This window comes from Dreissena polymorpha, chromosome 10 (genome assembly GCF_020536995.1).
Source record: "Dreissena polymorpha isolate Duluth1 chromosome 10, UMN_Dpol_1.0, whole genome shotgun sequence".
In the NCBI taxonomy this organism is placed as follows: Eukaryota; Metazoa; Mollusca; class Bivalvia; order Myida; family Dreissenidae; genus Dreissena; species Dreissena polymorpha.
In genome coordinates, this window is record NC_068364.1 from 33882188 (window position 1) to 33904011 (window position 21824).

General features: G+C 37.0%; 3 protein-coding genes across 4 annotated transcripts in view; 2 read left to right on the forward strand and 1 right to left on the reverse strand.

Annotated features, from left to right (window-relative positions):
• Window positions 1-751: 751 nt before the first annotated feature.
• On the forward strand, window positions 752-3484 carry LOC127849029 (uncharacterized). Its single transcript, XM_052381753.1, has 3 exons — window positions 752-1244; window positions 1816-2049; window positions 3237-3484. The coding sequence occupies exons 1-3, from the start codon at window positions 752-754 to the stop codon at window positions 3482-3484; spliced, it is 975 nt and encodes a 324-aa protein (XP_052237713.1).
• Window positions 3485-6318: 2834 nt separating this feature from the next.
• LOC127849030 (dnaJ homolog subfamily C member 22-like) lies at window positions 6319-14568 on the reverse strand. Its single transcript, XM_052381755.1, has 6 exons — window positions 14121-14568; window positions 11886-12023; window positions 10977-11087; window positions 9703-10013; window positions 8881-9063; window positions 6319-6807 (listed from the first exon to the last, which is right to left on the reverse strand). Exons 1-6 carry the CDS (start codon window positions 14254-14256, stop codon window positions 6319-6321), a joined length of 1368 nt encoding a protein of 455 aa, XP_052237715.1. The 5' UTR covers window positions 14257-14568.
• Window positions 14569-19224: 4656 nt separating this feature from the next.
• Window positions 19225-21824, forward strand: part of LOC127847195 (uncharacterized) — a 16240-nt gene continuing 13640 nt past the window's right edge. For both annotated transcript variants that reach the window (XM_052378924.1, XM_052378925.1), the window contains exons 1-2: window positions 19225-19350; window positions 19580-20188. In XM_052378924.1, the coding sequence (XP_052234884.1) occupies window positions 19604-20188 (585 nt within the window). In that variant the 5' untranslated portion in view covers window positions 19225-19350; window positions 19580-19603. The remainder of the gene's footprint in view (window positions 19351-19579; window positions 20189-21824) is intronic.

Sequence of the window (21824 nt, forward strand, 5' to 3'; positions counted from 1 at the left end):
AATTATTTAAGAACGACCATTAGAAACGATTAGATTTATTGTAAGATTATTCGTACATGAACGTAGAATGTTACTTTCATATAATGGCGCGGGTAAAATAACGACTCAATAAAAAGAATGGAATTTATGTATAATTAAAATGGTTGCGAAATGACAATTTACTAAGTTACTTATATGAACATGGATAAGTATGTTTTTAAACAGTGTTGCGTTATTATGTGATAAACTCGTTGCAATGTTACATATTAAGTGTAAAAATGTATTCTTAAATATCAATCAATAAAAACGATGTAATATATCATATAATGTTTAGTTGAAAATAAAAGAAAACATTCTCTTAAACGTTGCTGGCTCCTATTAACTCACATCTGTTGCAATCATGCTATAGATGAACGAACATTTGAACTTAAATAAGAAAATGACAATTACATACATTTAAATTCGTGTTAAGCGATTGTGAAGCGACGGTCTAAATCGTGTTTATAAACCGTATATCGACATTAAAACACAGGTTGCACAATTCTAAAAGTTTGCTTTTGGACCGTACATTGACATCGCACAGTTTACAAAGTAATAAAATTATCCCGCACATCAAAGCACAGGTTAAAACAGTGTACTTATAACGTATATCGGCATAAAAGCACGCGTTAAAAATTAGAAGTGTGCTAATATACTGTATATCAACATCAACGCACAGATTGTCAAATTGCGCTTTCATACCGTACATGCACATCAAATCGAAGGCTTGAAAATGGCGGCCGCGGCGAAACTAATGCGGTTGGCGCTCAATCGAGTTCAAAAGCTGAACACGATCCAACCTCCGGACAGGGCGGCAGACGAGACGGCCAAGTTCCTGTCAAAGTTCCCCACGAAATGCATGGAGCACGAAGAACCCGTGAAAAGTTTCTGCGCCGATCACGACGTCCTAATCTGTGACGTCTGCGCCCTGTCCAATCACAAGGCCTGTCAGATGGTGATGGGCTTCACGGAAGCGTCCAAGGGCATCCGAAGCAGTCGCGAGGTTACCGTTCTCGAGAACGGGCTTAAGAAAATGATCGAGGATTACGATAAAATGTTCAAGGAACAGTCCGAGATTTTGACGAATCTCGCGGAACAAGAACGAGAGTTCGTGAAGGCGGTAAAACAGTTCCGGGGCGAGATCAACGCCATTTTGGATCGCCTGGAAAACTCGGTGCTCGCTAAAAAAGATAACTACACTACTCAGAGGAGAGATACGGTTAAAGGTAAACACATAATTGTGATAAAAAAGTATGAGCATTGCTTTTGGTAAAACTGTGATATATGCATGTGCGTAAATTACCATCCCATATTAGCCTGTGCAGTCCGCACAGGCTTATCATGGACGCCACTTTCCGCTTTTGAGTAATTTTCCGTTTAAAATAGTCTCTTCTCAACAAAATTCAGTCTAAGCGGAAAGTTATTATTTTTATTATTATTATTATTATTATTATTATTAGTAGTAGTAGTAGTAGTAGTAGTAGTAGTAGTAGTAGTAGTAGTAGTAGTAGTAGTAGTAGTAGTAGTAGTAGTAGTATTTTCATTTCCCGAATGAAATCCATAAAATATGCAATTATTGCGTTTTGTATTATTCACTGAATATTTTGTGAATCATATCATTTTTACTTATGCATGTCTGTCACCATAATAACATGTTATAACTATCCAAAGAGGAAATAGACCATCTATAATGTTGCACAACTTAAGGTCTTACCCTTTTTTCAATGGTAAATGGTCCAAATGTATACATTTATAACAATTCCATTATTTATGAGTGAAAATTAAATATATTTAAAGATCACAAGCAGAGCTGCAAGACGGCAATGACCTTACTGGAGAATTACAGCAAAGAGCTGGACCGGTGTTACCTTGCAAACGACAACGAGGCCCTGTTTGTCTCCATGAAGAAAACTCGCGCGGTCATGGACAAATACGAAACGCAGAGAAAAAACATCGCGAAAGCACCGAAGAAGGTGTCCCTGTCTTTCGTCGCTAACAACGGTATCGCCAAGTTCTTTCTGAGTTTACGAGGTAATTTGACAGGCGTTATGCGAAAAAGGGTCTAATGCCATAAGCGGCCAGCGTAGCTCCATTCCAGCCTCCCACTCGCGCTATTTGGTCAGGAGATACTCTGCCCGCTAATGTTACCACGATTCGTTTAGCAGGCTGGTATAGAGCTACGCTTTCCTCATATGGTATTAGATCCATTATCGTTTAACGCGGCTCATTTATTGTTGCGTATTTAATGTGGAGTGTACCGATGAGCATTAAAAAAAAGAAAGTATTCGAAATTGTATTCTCTGTCGTCGTTATATACAACTAATACTATAGAAAAGTTCCCATTTGGGGAAAAAAAGATTGCATTTTAATATATAACATATCATTAGTAAATATACCATAAGCATCCCAAAATTAAATTAAACCGATATGAAAATACTTTAAAATAATGACAATTCGGTGTTATGTCTAATTATTTAGTCGAACAACATATTCGCACTAAATGTAATTAATATCAAGTTATATGTCCATTTAACTCCACGAAATTACGCATTTAAAAAGTTTTTTCACAAAATCCAGACAATTACGTCAAAGGTCCAAAAGTAAGGCACAGCAAAAGGTCTTCATACTTAGTAGCATATAAACCGTAACGTCTGGTTCGAATACTTTAACACATGTATTAAATCTTCAGACGCACGTGTTTACCACGTTTAATATAGTTTTAAACTTCATATTAAGTATATTATAAAGTGTTAAGAGATATATTGTCTAACGACCATCTGAACATGTTTTAATTTTACATATCTGTTATGTTATGTGAGATTTGTCTTACACATTTCGCAGTCTATGATAATGATCATGGTAACTTGATCTCCATGGCTACAGCGTGATTTGATATGCATGGTTTCATAGTAAATTGGTTTTATGATTACTTCTCTTTTGTGATTAGATTGTTAACTTGATCTATATTTTGCCATGTTCGTTGATCTCCGTGTTACAGGTAAATCGATCTCCGTGATTTCTTGTTAAATCGATGCCCATGGTTGCATGGAACATTGAGTTACATTGGTACATGTAAAATTTATCTGAATCATTACAGGATACATTGTCTCCGCAGTTTCGTGATGAATTTATCTATATCGTTACGAAGGTAATCAATCATGGTTATGTGGTACATAGATACCTGATTGTATATGGGAAGTCAAATTCCGTGGTTACAGATTTTGGAGACATGAAGGCCGACACATCGGTAGTCACGTCCGTTCCCAGTGGAAATGGCGCAACCACGGAGCGGCGCACCAGCAAGGGGAGTCTGAGTAGCGCCGGTGCACCGCCATTGAGCGACCGGAAGTTCAGCCTAATCAGCCTGCAGCAGTTTGACCGTCGCATGAGTTCCAGCTCCAACAGCCTACAAACGTCCGAGCGAATAAACCTTTTGTCGAGGTCAGTTGATGTATTAAAAAAGTAAATACATGTCTTTGTAGTTTACCTCATGTCTACAATCTATTAAACAGCTCATATCTCTAAGATTGTAACGAATTACTATTGAGGGAAATCACTGCTGCGATAAGTTTTGCAAAAATGAACGAGTTATTTCCCCTGATAAAGCTTTCAACAGGCTATTTCAATGCCGTTTTTGTCTTAAGATCAGATATTATTGTACGGACTGTTCTTTCTGGTTCCAGTCAGATATTTACTTTTCCATAAATTAGTATTGAGAATTTCTGTAAAACTGGGCCTTGCAAGAAATTGGTAATCATTTTGTGTGAGTTTTTTTTTAATGAGCCTCGTTTTGGGAAAACTGGGCTTCGTGCATGTGGGATAAGTGCAATCCCAGATTAACCTGTGTTGTCCGCACAGGCTAACAAGGGACGACAATTTCCGCCTAAAGTGGATTTTCGTTTGGAAGAGACTCCCTTTAAACGAAAAATTTCACTAAACCGGGAATTAACTAGCATTATGCCTAGTTTTCGCAAAACGAGGCTCAAATGTTCTCTTCAGTGACGACGTCAAATCAGAAGCGTTTAAAACGAACCTGAGTTTACCGAAAATCGAATCTTCTGTCCAGATGCTAAATAACGACAATCTACCGAAAACCAGGCGCCCAACCCATGTCGGTAAGCAGCGGTACTTTTTCGGTGTTTTTCGAGCCTTGGATATTCTTTGCGATGCTGACGATTTATTTCGTTATGGGAAATCTAGGCTTAATGCATGTGCGTAGTGTCGTCCCAGATTTACCTGTATTTGGACGACACTTTCTCCGCTTTTTTAGTTTAAAGGAATCTTTAAAACAAAAATCCTGTCGAGTCGGTTTGCTCACTCGACAGGTTAATCTGGGACGATACTTTACGCACGTGCATTAAGTCCTGTTTTCTTAAAGCGCGGTCAATATATATTGTTTTCATTCGTTCAGGAGATGTATCCGTGTTCCTGGAAAGTGACACTGAAATGCCGTTCATCACTGGTATAACCTTCATGGCGGACGATCACGTGGTCTTAGCTGATGACGCAAACAAAAATGTGAAGCTATTCACGCATGCGTTCTTCCCCGTCGCTATGGTAGCGCTGACGTCACCACCACGTGACGTCGCGCCAATCAAATTGCAGCAAGTAGTCGTCACTATACCAACGGAGAAAGCACTGCAGTTCATCGACCTAGGCAAAGAATTGCTGCTCAGAAATAAAATAAATTTAGATTTTGAGTGTTTCGGTGTGACTTGTTTTAATCAGGAGCTCTACGTAACATCCGGGTTCTCAAGTGAGCGGGAAATTCGTATTATGTCTTTATCCGGAGAAGTACGTAAGCGCATACGTCCCGGAATCGTGGACTTACGATATCCGTTGTACATCGCTGTCGATCCGAAGTATAAAACTATTTTTGTCTCGGATTACAATCACGGGGTTGTGGGCGTGGACACGAATTCGGGTGAATTGAAATTCAAATGTAAAGACACGGACGTACACGGGTACTACAAAGGTATCACAATAGGTAATAAAGGCAATATATACGTGTGCACTTGGAATCTACACGGGGTCAGTCGTGTACACTTGGACGGGAGGGGATTGGAGACAGTGATCCCCATGCCAGGGAAAGAGGGGAGAAAACCGCACTCCGTGGCGTTTAGTAAGAAATCCGAGCGTTTGGTGATCTCCCTTTGTGGAGGAAAAAGAGCGTGTCTGTCTGTTTACAGATATCAATAACACTGGTTAAATATTACTAACGCCTCGATTTTGGAAAACTGGGTTGAATGCATGTTCGTCACTTTACGTCGCATATTAGCCGGTGCAGTCCGCATAGGGTAATTAGTTCCGAAACTTTCCGCATAACTGGATTTTTTCTAAGAATAGACTTCCTTAATACGAAAAGTATTTTCAAGCGTAAAGTGTTGGCCCTTGTAAGCCACTGGGATGTGCACAGGCTAATGTGGGACAACATTTTACGCTCATGTATTAAGCACAGTTTTCCCAGAACGCTGCCAAGATCTTTGCACTCGGAGTAAATAAGGATAAATTAAATAGAAAGCGGGGCAACCTTATTTAGTGATGTTGCCTATTGTCGTACATTATGTACTGAAGTTACTTCTTAAGCCCGTTAGTTTGGAAATAAATAAGTAAAAGCGAAGTTATTATTTGTGAAAAAAAGATTTACGGGTTGTCGATACATTGTTGAAAGAACTTCTTTATTAAATTGTATGGAAAACAAATTAGTTTCTTCCCAAACTGTGTTTGTATATCATATTTATAGTTGAATTGTGTATTGTTATAAATGTAAATATATTCTGCATACGTTGTTTTGTAGCATTTTATTATAAAATAAACAGTTATTAATTGACATTGAAATCCTATTTGTTTTGAAATATAAATAACAAGTTTAACAAGAACATCTTTCTCATGTGTTCACATTTTAAACCTCAAACATGATCTACGGAATCAGATCCAAATGTTTTAAGATTCTTGTGTTGCGCACCGCCATATGATCATTTTGTGTTTGAAACAATATATGCGCTCGAAAATAATTATTTTCAATTCCAATTAAAGCTTACATGTCAAAATCACCAAAATGTGTATTTCCTTCAACATATTATGTCATTATTTATTAAGCTTTTTTACAACCTACACGAACTAAGATCAATTATATCAATTTTAATGAAACTTAAATCTAGCACCTTTCTATAACAGTTTTAAATGTTTAACAGCTTTAGTAGTTTGCTTTAATGAATTCTTCTCCCATATTAAACCTAACTAAAATCAAATATTGCAAACGCTTAATTTATTCCAGCATACATCCTTAAGTGTTGACGACTAGCATGGATCCTCTCCATTCTTTTGACAATGATTTTCATGTTCTGAAGTAGTTTCACCGTCGGAAGTGTCTTCTTTATTAGATTCATCCGCTTCATTACCATCTTCTTCATAATCTTCGCCATTTTCATCATCGTCGTCATTATCATAATGCTCATCTTCGTTTTGCACTTTGTCATGCTCGTCTTCAGAAAATGTACCTACGTCATGAGTATTTGTGTTAACCGTTTCCTCTACGTCATCAGTATCTGTGTAAACCGTTTCCCTCTGATCCGCTGCGGATTCTGACCACGTGCTCTTGCGTTCTCGCTCTTTTTTGATCTTGTTCATCATTCCACAAGCCTTTTGGATGTCCATAAACTTCAGTTCCGCCTCGACTTGTTCTGTGACGTTTTTATTGGTAAATCGGTCGGGATGCCATTTGCTGGATAGTTTGCGACAGTGGGAGTTGATTTGCTTCTGGGTGGGGTATCTGTCGAAACCGAGGACCTTGAAATTAGAAAAAGGAAGTTAAGGTAGCGCACCTCTAATGAGTTCCCGCGATTTATTTTACGATCATTGCCGATCTTCAATGATCGGTTATTTCCGAGAGAAGCATTTTATTTTTTTCAAAGTTCGAATTTTGTTATATGTTTACGTTATTCCTTTAGAATACATTATTTTCACAATAAATATTGACTTTGATCTAAAAATCATCTAAAAAAATCGATTTCGCGATTTCTTCAAAGATTGGCGAGCCTTTTTACCTGTTTACTTATCAATATCTAATTTAAGCTTGCACAAATTTGAAGTTGTCGTGGCCTAGTGGTTAAGGCGATGGACTATAAACCTTATGGGATCATGCCGCGCATGATTTTTAAAATTAAAACAACGTTATGGCTAAATTGGGTGATTTACTGCTGAAAATACGAATGATGCATGTTGCATTTTTGTTTTTATTTAAAAAAGTAAACGGTAAATCTGTCTATTTCTTGGTATTTTTGCTGTATATAGTGTTTCTATAAAAACTATGTTTAAAATATAACTTTAATGATACTATTTTGAATTTTTATGACACTTTGTTTTGAACCGACCCAATTTTTACTTGGCTGAAATCACTTACATTTCATGGCGCTCTTCCATAGATAAAATTTTGTAAAAAATAAATGTCTGTAAAAGAATACTTATTTCGTCTTGTTTAAATTTATAACACCTTTACTGCATCTATACACACCAACAGCATGCCCATATTTGGAAATTTGAATGAATTATGGAACTTTTATATACCCCAGGGGTGAAAATAAACTGTACAAAAACTGAGCGTAGGGTGGTTTTGAAAAAAACGGTATTTTTTTTATAAAAAGCATGGAAAGCCTACCTACAAATTTGCATGTAGAACAGTGAAATGATGCTGATTAAGAAAATAATTAATTAGATTATATTTGGATATGTGCCCATTAGAGGTGCGCTACCTTAAATATATTTGATTATGGTGAGGTAAATCACGGGCGACACCTATAATAAGAGATAATTGTGAGGGCCGAAAGTTTTTTTTAAATACGCGAACAATTCTACTGTGTGAGTTGGTTTTATACAGGTATGTTTTTGTTTATGTTATGTTTGCACAATTTTTGCATAAGTTGCAAAATCGGGAAATGTAAGTGTACGTTAATAGAAGTACGACGGTGTGAGGTTGTGGTAGATCTATATACAGTTTAAGCACAACGAAGGATTCTAAAACAAAGGCAAAATAAAATACCATGGATCCAAACATGTTGTTGGTTCGCAAACAACTTGGTTTTAAGATCTTCCAATGATCAAATTCTTGATAGATATCGCTGTATAATGGTTAAATTAAAGGTTAAACAACAGCGGAAAAAAAAAATCAGGCTGAAAACAGTTCAACTTTACATTCATGATTAGAAGCATCAACCAAATATCACTCGAGTTATGAATGATACCATCGGGTCTTACACATTTTACAAGAGGGATCTGATGGCCCAAAAGCGCTCGCCTGATTTCAACTTACAACCAGTGTCGGAGACGCCACATGTATGTAACTTGACCCGCGTTCAAACATTGCCTTGATATTCCCCAGGCAAATATTCTGATCACGTGTCATCAAAATTAAGTAATAAATGTGGTTTCTAGATAGGTCATTAGCTTTTTTTCATCTAAGATTCGGCATGATGACCTAGTTTGGACTCACGTGACCCAAATTCGAACTTGGTATATTTATTGTCAATATAATGTTTTGACCAAGATTCATAAAGATTGGACGAAAAATGTGGCCTCCATAGTAGTAACGATGACGGACTGAGACAACAAAAGCTTCCCTAATCCCATGTGAGTTAATAAATATAAACACATATAGGTCACAGTTGCGTAGTGGATATGGTGTCTATTAAGCTATCGAGAGGTAACGGGTTCGATCCCCACTGTGAGAGCTTTCCTTAGAGGACCCGCAGAATACACCAAGTACTGAATCTACCCAGTAAACGGACACGAGAGCGTATAAACAAGCATTAAGCTTTCCATGCACTCGAGCTTACAAAAATAGGTTCACAATTTTGACACACATACAGTGAACGCCCATGAGTCGCGGTTCGGGTCGGAGATCTCGGCGAGCTGGGACAGGAACTGATGTTGGCAAACGTCCAGACTACCGTACATGCGCACGCACTGTATTATGCCTGGCATGAGTTCGCGGGCCTCATCATAGGGTTGTAACCGTAGGAAGTTTGCCACCATCTCGGGCAACGGGATCTAGGGAATGAAGCGAAAAATTCGTTTGAATTTAATGTAATTTGTGAAATGTAGTTAGAGAAATAAGCGATTAGAAACTATAGCGTTTCATAGCGATTATTAATCCCCCACCCTTTCTCCGACGCCGTATGTCGTAATATGAGGCCAGTAGTAAGAATGCCTTTATAGGAATAATATGTTTGAAAAGTGGAAGTACCTTGACAATTTTTACGTAAAAATTGAACGTGTACAAATGAACAATGCGTGAAATTTTGACAGTTGTACGTTGAAAGGTATCAGAGCTTTTTGTCGTTTGCAAGTGAGTTTGCGTCTCTTTACAGTCCGATTTATGCCAAATGTGGATCTTGTTTACCCTCCTTGGTTATAAGGCATTTGACTGTTAGTTAGTTGTCAGACTCGATACTGTACAAGAAAACGGAAACTCAATGATGGCTGAAAAAATAACACTACCGTGAAAAAGGCAAGTTTAAAACTAACAATATTTGAGTCTGCATGGGAATATGGGGCTTACTGCATGTGCGTAAATTGTCGTCCTTAATAAACCCTGTGCAGTCCGTATATGCTAATAAGGGACGTCACTTTTCGATCGTGCATTAAGCCCCGTTTTCGCAAAGAGATTCTCCTTTTTTAAAGACTTACAGTCGTTCCATTGAGCGTTTGTATACGAGTGTTGAAATACATGCTCGAGCCGTGCAATCCGCTATAGGCCGTCAAAGCGAGGCCCACGCACGCGCCTGTCTTCAAGCGACCAATTAAATTGCTCGGCGGCTTTTCCGGAGCCCATACGGAGAAATACGAACTCGCCAGGGAGGCGACCACGACGCATAGAAGCGTGAAAATGTTGCGTTGATGGTACAGGAAGTACGAGGTTGGAACAGTTGCGGCAGCAGCGAGGAAGGTGGGAAGAAATGGCGCCTTCTGCGGTCCGATGTTGGCCGCCGTGTGCACACCTGTTTGTTAATAATCAAAGCGCCGATGGCATTAATAGACTGTTGGTTAAAGGGAGAATGTATGATTTTGTCAAATATTTATGAATTTATATAAAATGTGTAAAAAACTTATTATATATATATTTCAAAATAAATTAAAATAAAAGTTAAGAAGAACATGTGTCGAGATTTGCGAAATAAGCCAGATGTTTATTTCTGAAATCGAAAATGTCTGTACAGTCGAATTCGCCAGCATGTATATCATGCATGTACGATGTGAATCTAAATTAAGTTTTTGTGCATATTCGTTCATACGATACCAAGACACAATTTTGATTTACGGATCATTTTAATTTCCGTTAACGATATCTATTCATACGACACACGAACACTAACTCCGATCCTAATAAGAAGACGAATGCTTCGGTTATTGCAGGAAAATATGTACGAAATATCTTAGTCACAATCGGCTCAGGGCGCTAATTTGTCTTTACTGCATTTTATGAAATTCGTCTTCAATGTATAATTTTTCTTGCCGGTTTTGTGCTATTGTAACATAATTTTATCAATATATTACAATTTAACACATATACAAATCGTGCATACCGAATTGAATCTATGTTGGTCGATTTTCAGCATCCTGATTGATACAAGATTGTCAAAATATGTTAATAGTTAACGTTTTGACGAATCAGTTAAGTGCGGAAATATACTATATGAAGAATTACGAAAACTATGACTTGTGGACAAACGGTAAAATGAGCCACAGTCTAATAACACTGGTCTTAACTCGTGTATAAAGCGCAGTCCTAGATTAACATGTGCAGCCAGCTTTCCGCTTTTATGGAATTTGTCGTTTAAAGGAAATCTCTACTAAACTAAAATCTAGTTTAGGCGGAAAGTATTTCCCTGATCAGCCTATGCGGCTGCACATGCGTGTATCTCAGTTTTTGAAGAGCGCGTATTAATGTAGCGCATCCTTACCTAACGCCGCTCCCAGGGCCGCTAGCAGGTGCGACAGGTAGGCGGCATACCAGGTCTCTACCGTGTAGTATTCAGGGATCGCGCAGATCAACAGTTTACCAAGCTGGTGCCCTACATACAACAGGGAAATGACGGTCAGCGCAGGGAAAATCTCAAATATCAGATATAAGAATGTGCACTTCATCGTAAAAAATATATGTTGACTCAGACACAAAGCGCAAACAAAAACACCTTCTGTGAACCCCAAATTTAGCATGATATTAAAACCAATCTAAAAAAATGAGAAAAACTCAAAGCATAGTAAGAATGTTGTCTTAGTTTGTTCGTTATACTAGACCCGAGAGTATTTGAGTCTCGCTCTGGGAAAACGGGTCTTAATGCACGTGCGTTAAGTATCGACCAAGATTAGCCTGTACAGTCCGAACAGGCTAATCTGGGACGACACTTTCCGCTTTACCAGAGAGAGGCTCATCTGTTAACACATCTTCATTTGCCGAAGCAATATTACTGGGGGTCCCAGAGTGTATACCTTATTTAACTTTGCATTTAACCGAAAGTTGCGGGACAAATTTTAAATAACGTCTTCACATGTCAGTCGCTTATTGTCGTCTGAAATTGCCTATTTGCCTTCCATGTGGTTAGTTTTTTGATGAAAAAAGATTATACCACATAAGGCGAGAAACATCGTCACATTGGTAATCGAATTATTTGCAAATGCATTCAAGGCAAGATGAACAAGAACAACACACAATTTCTGTGTAAACAACTTCACGAACTTTCTGGAAAAAAATCCAACGCGCAATAAAATGTTATTGTGTCATCATTTTTTATCATTTATAGCGCTTGCAATTATTTGTGTTTTACCACTCTGTACTAAGCAATGGATGTGTTTGCTTTATTTTTACCAACCAATCATAAGCTGGCTTCCGAGGACAATCACACTCCAGCTGGGGCGTGGCTTATGCGTGCGCATAACCTTCATGTGCTCGCGGTACTTCCGGCTCTGATTGGCCTCGTCTACGTAGTGCCTCAGTTGCGTCACTTCCGCTGTGAATGAAAACGCAACATGAATTTTTTTTACATAACTCACGTTTAAACCTATGTATTTCATCGCGATTGCATCGAAAGGCTAGGGCTTATTGAAACGCTCTCGAGTCCGTTTCCTGATCCCGTAAATGATGTCTCTGGAGGAGGTATAGAAATGAGTCGCGCTCTGAAAAAACTGGGAATAATGCATGTGCGTAAAGTGTCGTCCCAGATTAGCCTGTGTAGTCCGCACAGGCTAATCAGGGACGGCACTTTCCGCCTAAATTGGATTTTTGCTAAGAAGAGACTTCATGTAAACGAAGAATGTCATAAAAGCGGAAAGTGTCGTTGGACGACATTTTACGCACATGCATTAAGCCCAGTTTTTTCAGAACGCGGCTCAAATGCTCTCACCGTTGCCAATAAACATCTTATACATTTAAACATAATAAACATAACTATGATCACACAGGCATCAGATGAACATCTTTTCCTATTATCGTGACTTAAGACGACAATTATCTCATGAAATACTCACTCAAAGGCACTTCTTACGCAACACTTTTACAATTCTAATTATGCAAAAAATTATAAAAATTCGAACTTCTCGAAAAACGGTCAAATTTGTTGACGTAGATTCTACACAGCTGTATTGAAATCGTGCGTCAATGACACGCTGGCACCTCTTGGCCCTGTGTAGGCAAGGTTTCTTCGTTAAGAACGTATAAATGGACACATACGAATTTTTATTCATTTAAAGCATTCTATTCGAAAATATTCATTTGATCAAAAAGCGGCGGAGTTCAGTGAGGCGGGTTGTGACGGGCGGTCGTGAAAGCAGCCATGTATTTGAACAGAAGCTCGTAGCGCACGCGCAAAACGTATATTAACCCATTTTTACCTATTGGACTCTCTCATCCTTCTGAATTGGATCAATTTATTTACAAAATTAGGGATGTCTAGTATATTTATTTCCATATTTAGAATATTTCTTACGGAAATTCCTTAAAGCAAACAGCGCAGACCCTGATGAGACGCCGCATCATGCTGTTTGCCAAGGCCATTTTTCTAGACGCTAGGCATAAATGGGTTAAACAGATATTACATCGCAAATAGCAAACACTTGCTGTGCCATCAAAATCACCTGACTCAAATATTATAAAACATTGTACATTAGTGACGAGTATTACATGTGTTTAAAGAAAGACACCCTCTGCGTTCTAGTATAGCCTTAAGGCAGTCGAACCAGCGCGTTTCAGGGAAGGAATAAATATTCCATCGACCCCAGATAGTTCAAATGTGAATAACTGTTATAAATCATCTTAGAGAATCTTATTATGTTTAGTTGTTTAATTTTAAGTCTTTATTTAAGAGTAATATTGCTCGCTAAACGATATTTCATCGAATCGGGGAGGTCGAATTCTTGTCAAATGTATAAGATACTGAAACATTATGTTTTTGTTAATATTTTTTAAACGAAATCTGTCGGAAAAAAATCGATTTTTTCAATCATGTAATAGTGGCGCCGGAAGTGCCTTTTAGTTTCGAGCACTTCTGTGACAGCTACTTTAGTTTTTGCTTAAGAACAGTTCATGTGATTCACTAAACATAAATGTACATTTGTACTTTTAAAGCTTTCAGATGAACATACGAGATAACATTGATGTTTTATACTCACATGGCAATCAGCGGAACATATGAAATAAGGAATATTGGTATGATAGTAAAACGATGAACATATGAAATAAGGAATATTGGTATGATACAGTCAAACGATGAACATATGAAATAAGGAATATTGGTATGATACAGTCAAACGATGAACATATGAAATAAGTAATATTGGTATGATAGTCAAACGATGAACATATGAGGACATGAGTCTTGTTATGGGAAAACAGGGCTTAATGCATGTGCGCAGTGTCGTCCCATATTAGCCTGTGCATTCCGCACAGGCTTACTAGAGCCGATACTTTCCGCCCTATCTTGATTTTCGATAAGACTCCCTTTAAAAGAAAATACCAAAACAGCGTATAGTGTCGTCCATCATTAGCCTGTGCTGACTGCATAGGCTAATCGAGGACGACACTTTGGGCACATCGATATCGATGTACTTACCGAGCCATCCAATGAACATCCCACCCCACGTGACGCACCAGATGAAGCAGTGCCGTGGCCGATTAAGGTACAGATGGTGCAGCCCAAATATGCCGCCGAACAGCCAGAGAACGAACGTTAACGTCAGGTTCGCCATTTCGTATTTCACGTATTTTTCCCACTGTTCGAAAGTCTTTTATTTTACGTATAGAACGGTGGTATTTTTTCACTGTTTTTAAAGAGTTTTTAATTTTATATTTCACGCATAGAACGATAGTATTTTTTTCACTGTTTGTAAAGAGTAAAGATTATGTATTTATTTGTTCTTCTTTTTCATAATAGATGTTACTAGGCGGAATAGTCCACAACAACAGGTAATATCTTCAGTATTTTTATATTGCCCTACTCAATGTGTAATGCACTGCACAATATATCCCTAGTTTTGCAAATAAAAATGTACACATTTAAACTTAAACGTCCTCGCCACAGCATCAAACCATGCCACTTCTATGATTAAAATGGTTAGCACGCCTTTTAACAAAAGTTGTAATTCTTAGACAACGTTTCAATATAGTTATCCGTGTAAACGTGATGTTAGTTGAACAATAAACTAACGTTGTGAATCTGTATGTAATATGATTTTATCGGTGATATTTCACGTACAATACAGGAAGTGGTTTTATTAATTGTTAAGAAAAGGTACCCCGGGGCATTCCATTTAGCATATATCAATCAGGTCATTACAAACATGGGCTGTCAAAGTTTCACTTGAACAATTAATGATGTAGTTTAGATAAGGGAATATTGTGAAAAATGTGCGCCGGCTTTGTTTCAAGAAAAAATCAATAATGCAAAAGATGACCACAAATGGTTGTGTGGCAATTGGTTTCTTGCCATAAAAAAGGACAGCATTGTGGAAGGGTTTCCTCTCTCTCGTTACGTTGAAGAGCCTTGTAGGACACGGCCGTTAATCACGCGCGCCACCTCTTTTTTGAGATGCATTAATAAATGAGCCAATGCAACTTCCATGGAGAAGAATTAATATAAGCTTTACGCTTGTTTTCTACTCCATGATTTTTTTTTTATTTTGCAACAATGTATTGAATTGTATGATTACGGAATGAATAAATACGTTTAAACTAATGAAACTTTCGTGGTGGCGCTCAGGCCCGGATGTTTTGAAATTTCATGGATATTTTAACAAGGTAATTAGATTTTATATCTGTTTACAACATATTTCACATAAATTTTAAAATCGGACAATGTAGTACGATTCAGCGAATATTATTTCATCCAAAAATGTACAGAAACATACATTCTCAACCCATTTAAAACGTGAGGACCTTTATAAGCTGTGGCATGGTGGAGTTTTAAAAAGTATTTCGATGAGTTTTTCCTGTGTGACGAGAAAATTTCAACCCAATTAAACTAATTGCTAACGGCATTAAACGATTGCGTACAATATACATTGGATGCTGCATTCAAAAAAATATTGGCTTCTTGCCGACGTAGTAGATAATTTTGCATTTTTCCAAAAGAGATGTAGCCAATGCATCGGAGATGGCGCTTATGATAGGAGGTGGTGCTAATGCAGGATGTATCAATTTACAGTCGTATCGCAATGACACTATCACATGACGTACATTTGATAAAACATGTTATATTTAATTTATTTTTTAACGTGCATACGAAGGCCCAAATCTTTACAAAACATAAACACATTCTATAATAAATCAGATGTAGGTTTTTTTAATATATAAGTGATGAACTCAATTAAGAAGTCACCATTGAATAAAACATACTGTGCGATGTATACCGAAAATTTGTAATACTCAATAAAACCAATAACTTAATGTTCAACATAATCAAAATAATTCATCGAAAGCAAAATAATTCATGGACAGAAATATTTGTATTGTATGTTTCTGTACACTTTTGGATGAATTTATAATCGCTGAATCGCACTTCATTGGCTAATTTTTATAAATAATACGAAATATGTTGAAATAACATATAAAACCTAATCATCCTGTAAAATTATCGGTTAAATTTGAAAACATCCGGTCCTGAGCGTGATTAACGGCCGTGTAGGACGTAGGTCGCCACGGGAGAGAGATTAATGCAACTGTGGATTTATCAGGGCAGTCCTGAAATATGTGTATTTTTACTCTGTAGTCTATAATTCCATGTAGTGAAATATAGACAAGTACCAGTAAAATAAATAGGAAATACTACAGGAGTATGGTACTGCGATGGGTTTAATCGCACGAGTTGCGCTCGATTGATAATTGCCGGCTCGGGTTCTACTTAAATGCACTACGGGTATTCTTAAGTATACTTAAATGCAACCCCGGTACGTAAAAAAAAATCTGAAACGTACCCGGGAATTCTAACGCTAAATTTGTCGTTGTCGGCTTTTGTTCAAATTAATTATGTTCATATTTATGTTAATATTCTGTAAATGGCCTCTTTATTATCGAAACTCTTACTCAAAAAGACTGTCGAGGCAGGTTATACTCAAAGTGAATTTTGCTTCGTATTCCGTAGCGCGTTTTAGACATCAGATTTTGGGCAGGAATAAAATTCGGGTTCAGACTTAGTTGGCCGGGTGCGTTTAACTATATTTTTTCTCACCCGGGGTACATTTAAGTAAACTTAAGAATACCCGGGGTACATTTATCGTCATTTAGTAGTAACCGAGTCGACAATGACCACTCGAGAACTAGTTGCTTGTGTGACGTAGTATTTCACCAGCGAGCAGGGGTGTAATACAATTTCATACCATCAACCGTTGAACAGTGAGGTGCAAACCATTGGAACACATGGTCATTTATAACGTACCTTCTTAAGATGTAGCAACATAACAAGTCACGAACACGACAACATAAATATCCCTTTCCCACTTAGAAGCAAAGTAAAAATGGCTATGTGCAAACAGCATAAAACCAGAACAGCCTGCGAGTAACTCGCCGTCTGTTCAGGTTTTATGCTGTTTGCTGCCCATCAGTATCTTCGGTTTGGAGAAGAAGCCTTAAAAACTTGAATCTAGTAAGATATGTCTTATATTTAATATAATTTTCCAAGGAAGTACAACTGCGGAAAATATGCCGCGCATAAATATGACATTATATTGAACTGCGCAAATTTATGTAAATACATTTCATCATTGCGCCATAATGAAGTGTACCAATACATGGGAAAGAATTTCACAATATCATACGCAATTCTAATCTTGTCTCGTGTATTTGATATATAAAAAACAAGTTTTTCAGTCAATTATCTATAGGTATATAATAGATCAATATATAAAAAAATTTAATTAATTTTATGGAAAACGTTATCCGAAAGTATAATTTTTTTAAAAGCACTTCCTTTTATATTTTCACTATTCCCAAATTGTTTAACTCAGAGACGTAGATCATTATGTAATCTGCGTCTCTGTTTAACCTGAACAAAGACACTGAACCAACAAGTACTGTCACTGTTTGTCGGAATTCCTCCAAAGAATTGTTTAGACCCAAACTTGTAATTCTGACTTTCAAAGTAGGTAAACACAGACAAGTTTTATTTGTTGAAAAATGTAAATTAACAAAGAACAATAACTTTGTGATACTGAATGAAGAGTTATGATATTGATACTCAGTACTACTTCTGTGTTTTTAACCATAATGTGAAATTTTGTAAGAAACGATTAAAGTGATGCACCAAATAAACAAACACTCTCTTCGTTAATAGTTAATGTATGATCCACAAATGAAGAAATAAACAAAGGGCAATTACGCTGTAAATACGTGTACTTCGCATTTCCCTTAAAATCATCAATCATTCCTTTGAGATTAAGGTGAATACCTTCAATTTTGGCAGTCATTCTCGACACAAGAAACTAACTTTAAACAAGATGTGTTTGTGAAACGCCATGTCCCCCATATATTTGACCTTTGACCTTGAAGGATGACATTGACCTTTCACCACTCAAAATGTGCAACTCCATGAGATAGACATGCATGCCAAATATGAAGTTGCTATCTTCAATATTGCAAAAGTAATGGCAAATGTTAAAGATTGACGCAAACAAACCAACAAACAAACAAACAGACAGGGCGAAAACAATATGTCCCCAGTATAGACTGGGGGACATACAAAGAAAAATTGAATAACCATTTACATGATAAGCCCTCTCTGATAGTAGTAACTGGATTGTATGTCTCTACGGAGATTAAAATGTCAATGCGTATAATAAATCTTGTTAGCAAATTGGGAATGTGTAATTCATTCGCATTCTTAGAATAATTAAAAACATAACCGTTTTTATTATGCATGAAAGATTCTAAGTCTAGTAAGTTTAAACATTGATTTAAGATATAAATGTTTGGGCTGTTATGTCTAAATATATTAAGTCTAATCAATATTATTATTTGAAACTTTTAACAGTGTGATGCCTTGAAATTGTGTTATTTAATCTTAAACTCCGAACAAAAATGTACTAAACTGATAGATTGAAAAGTTTTCAGCACAATAGCACAGTGTATAAACCAATTGTATCATATCCGGATGTTCCGATGTGATTGCCATCGCGTAACGGCAATATTAACATACCGCTGTTTATTTTGATACAAATCAATGGATTAATACTGCAAACAAGTAAGTAAACTATGCACTTTAGATGTCGTAGAGAATAAAGTTTCCCTTGAGAACGTATAAATCCGCTTCGAAGAAGTTGTTGTTTATTAAACATTGAAAATCACCATAGAAAACTGGAAAACATATGTTCCTCTATGCCAAAATATCCTGTTTGTCTAAAATCTGATTCGAAATATACATATTTTTGTATGGTATATATTGCAATTGAAGTCAATAACTGTTATGATACATATAATCTATCGGCATTTTGAATGTACTAAGACACTAACAGCATGCCTGAGAAATCGTATTAAAATCGAATATTAATAACTGTTTGAAGACCATCATTATGACAAACAAGGAAAATAATTTACCTTTCTAGCAACGTACGTATGCCAAATATTCATTTCGCCATGGCAATCACATCGCAACATCCGGGTATGATACAATTGGTTTATACACTGTGAATAGGAGAGAAAACATCTTGAATTGTCTACCTTTGATAGTAAATACTTCCGCATTGCAAAATGAACAAATGTTAACAGGTCATCTTTATTAAAATTAGTTTTAAATGCATATTATCAATATTTATATAGATTTGGAGATATAGTGTTGTTATTGGTTAATCCAAGTAAGTTGTTAGTAGCTTAGGCATAGGATGTGAATGTGATTTAATTACATTTTCATCGGTCGACTTAAATTTATGCACTTTCGTTTTGTAAACCTCCATTTTCTTATTAGAAATATATACATTTCAATATCATTAGACTTTAAGAATATATAAATTACAGAGAACTTAATTACACGTATCAATGGCATTATATATTTAGTTAATAGATAATATCTATTTCTTTTTACAGACAAATACATAATTGTGAAGGAAAATGTCAGATTACAAGGACATCATACGCAAGCCGGAAACCCTCAACTGGTTTAAGGCGGCCATGGGTATGAATATCACACGTCACTGCCTGCTCGACATTGTAAAACAGGCTTCTCGGGAATTGTATGACACTATTCGTAAAGAGATCAATAGAAAACACGGTATCCTGGAGCACGTTGTCTGCAGTCAGTGCCACACTCCACACGTGCTGCCGTGCGATACCGATAATAAATGCTGCCATTATAAATATGGTAGTTGCGCATTTCATGATATTCATAAGTCTCAACGTTGCCGCGCTTATTTATGCAATGAAATGTGTAAGGAAATTGTATACCATCACCGATTTCGCAACCGTTCAAAACCAAAAAGTTTTCAAGGCCCTACTTGGGATAACACAGATGCGCGTAAATGGTGCGCCGACCCGTGGCAGATTGCAAAATGCTATCTCTCAAAAGACGGATACAAGGATGTTAATAAAGCAGACGATACCGATTTTAATGGCATAGTAAATGTACTTATAAACTGTGAATTCTTTCAAATGTATTTCAAGGACGACCTGACACAAAAGGAGAATGTCTGCACCAAGGTACTATTACTGCAGAATGTCTAGTAATCAATGTGTGGCAATCATTACAACTGCAATTAAAAATATATTTGTAAATTATAAATACATTTTCAGTTAACAAGCAAGGGAGTCATAACCCCCCACTCTCTTTGGACAAAATCCCCGCCCACCCGACTACTAAGCCCAAGTCCCATGGATTTTAGCTCTTCTATTTTTTGAAAAAAAAAGAGCTATTGTCATCACCTTGGCGTCGGCGTCGGGGTTGGCGTCGGCGTCCGGTTAAGTTTTGCGTTTAGGTCCACTTTTCTCAGAAAGTATCATTGCTATTGCATTCAAACTTGGTACACTTACTTACTATCATGAGGGGACTGGACAGGCAAAGTTAGATAACTCTGGCGTGCATTTGACAGAATTATGTGCCCTTTTTATACTTAGAAAAATGAAAATTTTGGTTAAGTTTTGTGTTAAAGGTCCATTTTATTCCTTAAGTATCAAAGCTATTGCTTTCATACTTGCAACACTTACAAACTATCATAAGGGGACTGTGCAGGCAAAGTTATGTAACTCTGACTGGCATTTTGACAGAATTATGTGCCCTTTTTATACTTATAAAATTGAAAATTTGGTTAAGTTTTGTGTTTAGGTCCACTTTATTCCTACAGTATCAAAGCTATTGCTTTCATACTTGCAACACTTATTAACTATCATAAGGGGACTGTGCAGGCAAAGTTATGTAACTCTGACTGGCATCTGGACGGAATTATGGGCCCTTCATACTTAGAAAATTGAAAATTTGGTTAAGTTTTGTGTTTTGGTCCACTTTACCCCTAAAGTATCATAGATATTGCTTTCATACTTGGAACACTCGCAAACTATCATAAGGGTACAGTAAAAGGACAAGTTGCATAACTCTGGTTGTCATTTTTACGGAATTATTGCCCTTTTTTGACTTAGTAACTTTGAATATATGGTTAAATTTTGTGTTTCGATCCACTTTACTTCTAAAGTATCAAGGCTATTGATTTCAAACTTCAAATACCATCATGCTATCATGAGGTTACTGTACCTGGCAAGTTGAATTTTACCTTGACCTTTGAATGACCTTGACCCTCAAGGTCAAATTATTAAATTTTGCTAAAATTGCCATAACTTCTTTATTTAGGATTAGATTTGATCGATACTTTTACAAAACTACTCTTACCTGACATACCACAATAGACTCCACCCAAACCATCCCCCCGTGCCCTCCCCCTTCCCCCCCCCGGAATCCCCCCCCCCTAAATATTTGGTCTGTTGGTTGGTCGGTCTGTTGGTTGGTTTGCGCCAGCTTTAACATTTTGCAATAACTTTTGCTATATTGAATATAGCAACTTGATATTTGGCATGCATGTGTATCTCATGGAGCTGCACTTTTTAAGTGGTGAAAGGTCAAGGTCATGGTCATCCTTTAAGGTCAGAGGTGGTCAAATATATGTGGCCCAAATCGCTTATTTTATGAATACTTTGCAATATTGAAGATAGCAACTTGATATTTGGCATGCATGTGTATTTCATGGAGCTGCACATTTTGAGTGGTGAAATGTCAAGGTCATCCTTCAAGGTCAGAGGTCAAATGTATGTGGCCCAAATCGCTTATTTTATGAATACTTTTGAAATA

Bases quoted from the DNA above. Each gene is read 5' to 3' on its own strand.
- LOC127849029 (XM_052381753.1), top strand. From the start codon at position 752: ATGGCGGCCGCGGCGAAACTAATGCGGTTGGCGCTCAATCGAGTTCAA. The intron at 1,245-1,815 runs GTAAACACATAA...ATATATTTAAAG, and splicing joins GAGGAGAGATACGGTTAAAG to ATCACAAGCAGAGCTGCAAG. The intron at 2,050-3,236 runs GTAATTTGACAG...CCGTGGTTACAG, and splicing joins GTTCTTTCTGAGTTTACGAG to ATTTTGGAGACATGAAGGCC.
- LOC127849030 (XM_052381755.1), bottom strand. From the start codon at position 14,256: ATGGCGAACCTGACGTTAACGTTCGTTCTCTGGCTGTTCGGCGGCATA. The intron at 11,088-11,885 runs GTTGGTAAAAAT...TGTTGTATGTAG, and splicing joins CGGAAGCCAGCTTATGATTG to GGCACCAGCTTGGTAAACTG. The intron at 9,064-9,702 runs GTAAGTCTTTAA...TTCATTCCCTAG, and splicing joins AAACGCTCAATGGAACGACT to ATCCCGTTGCCCGAGATGGT.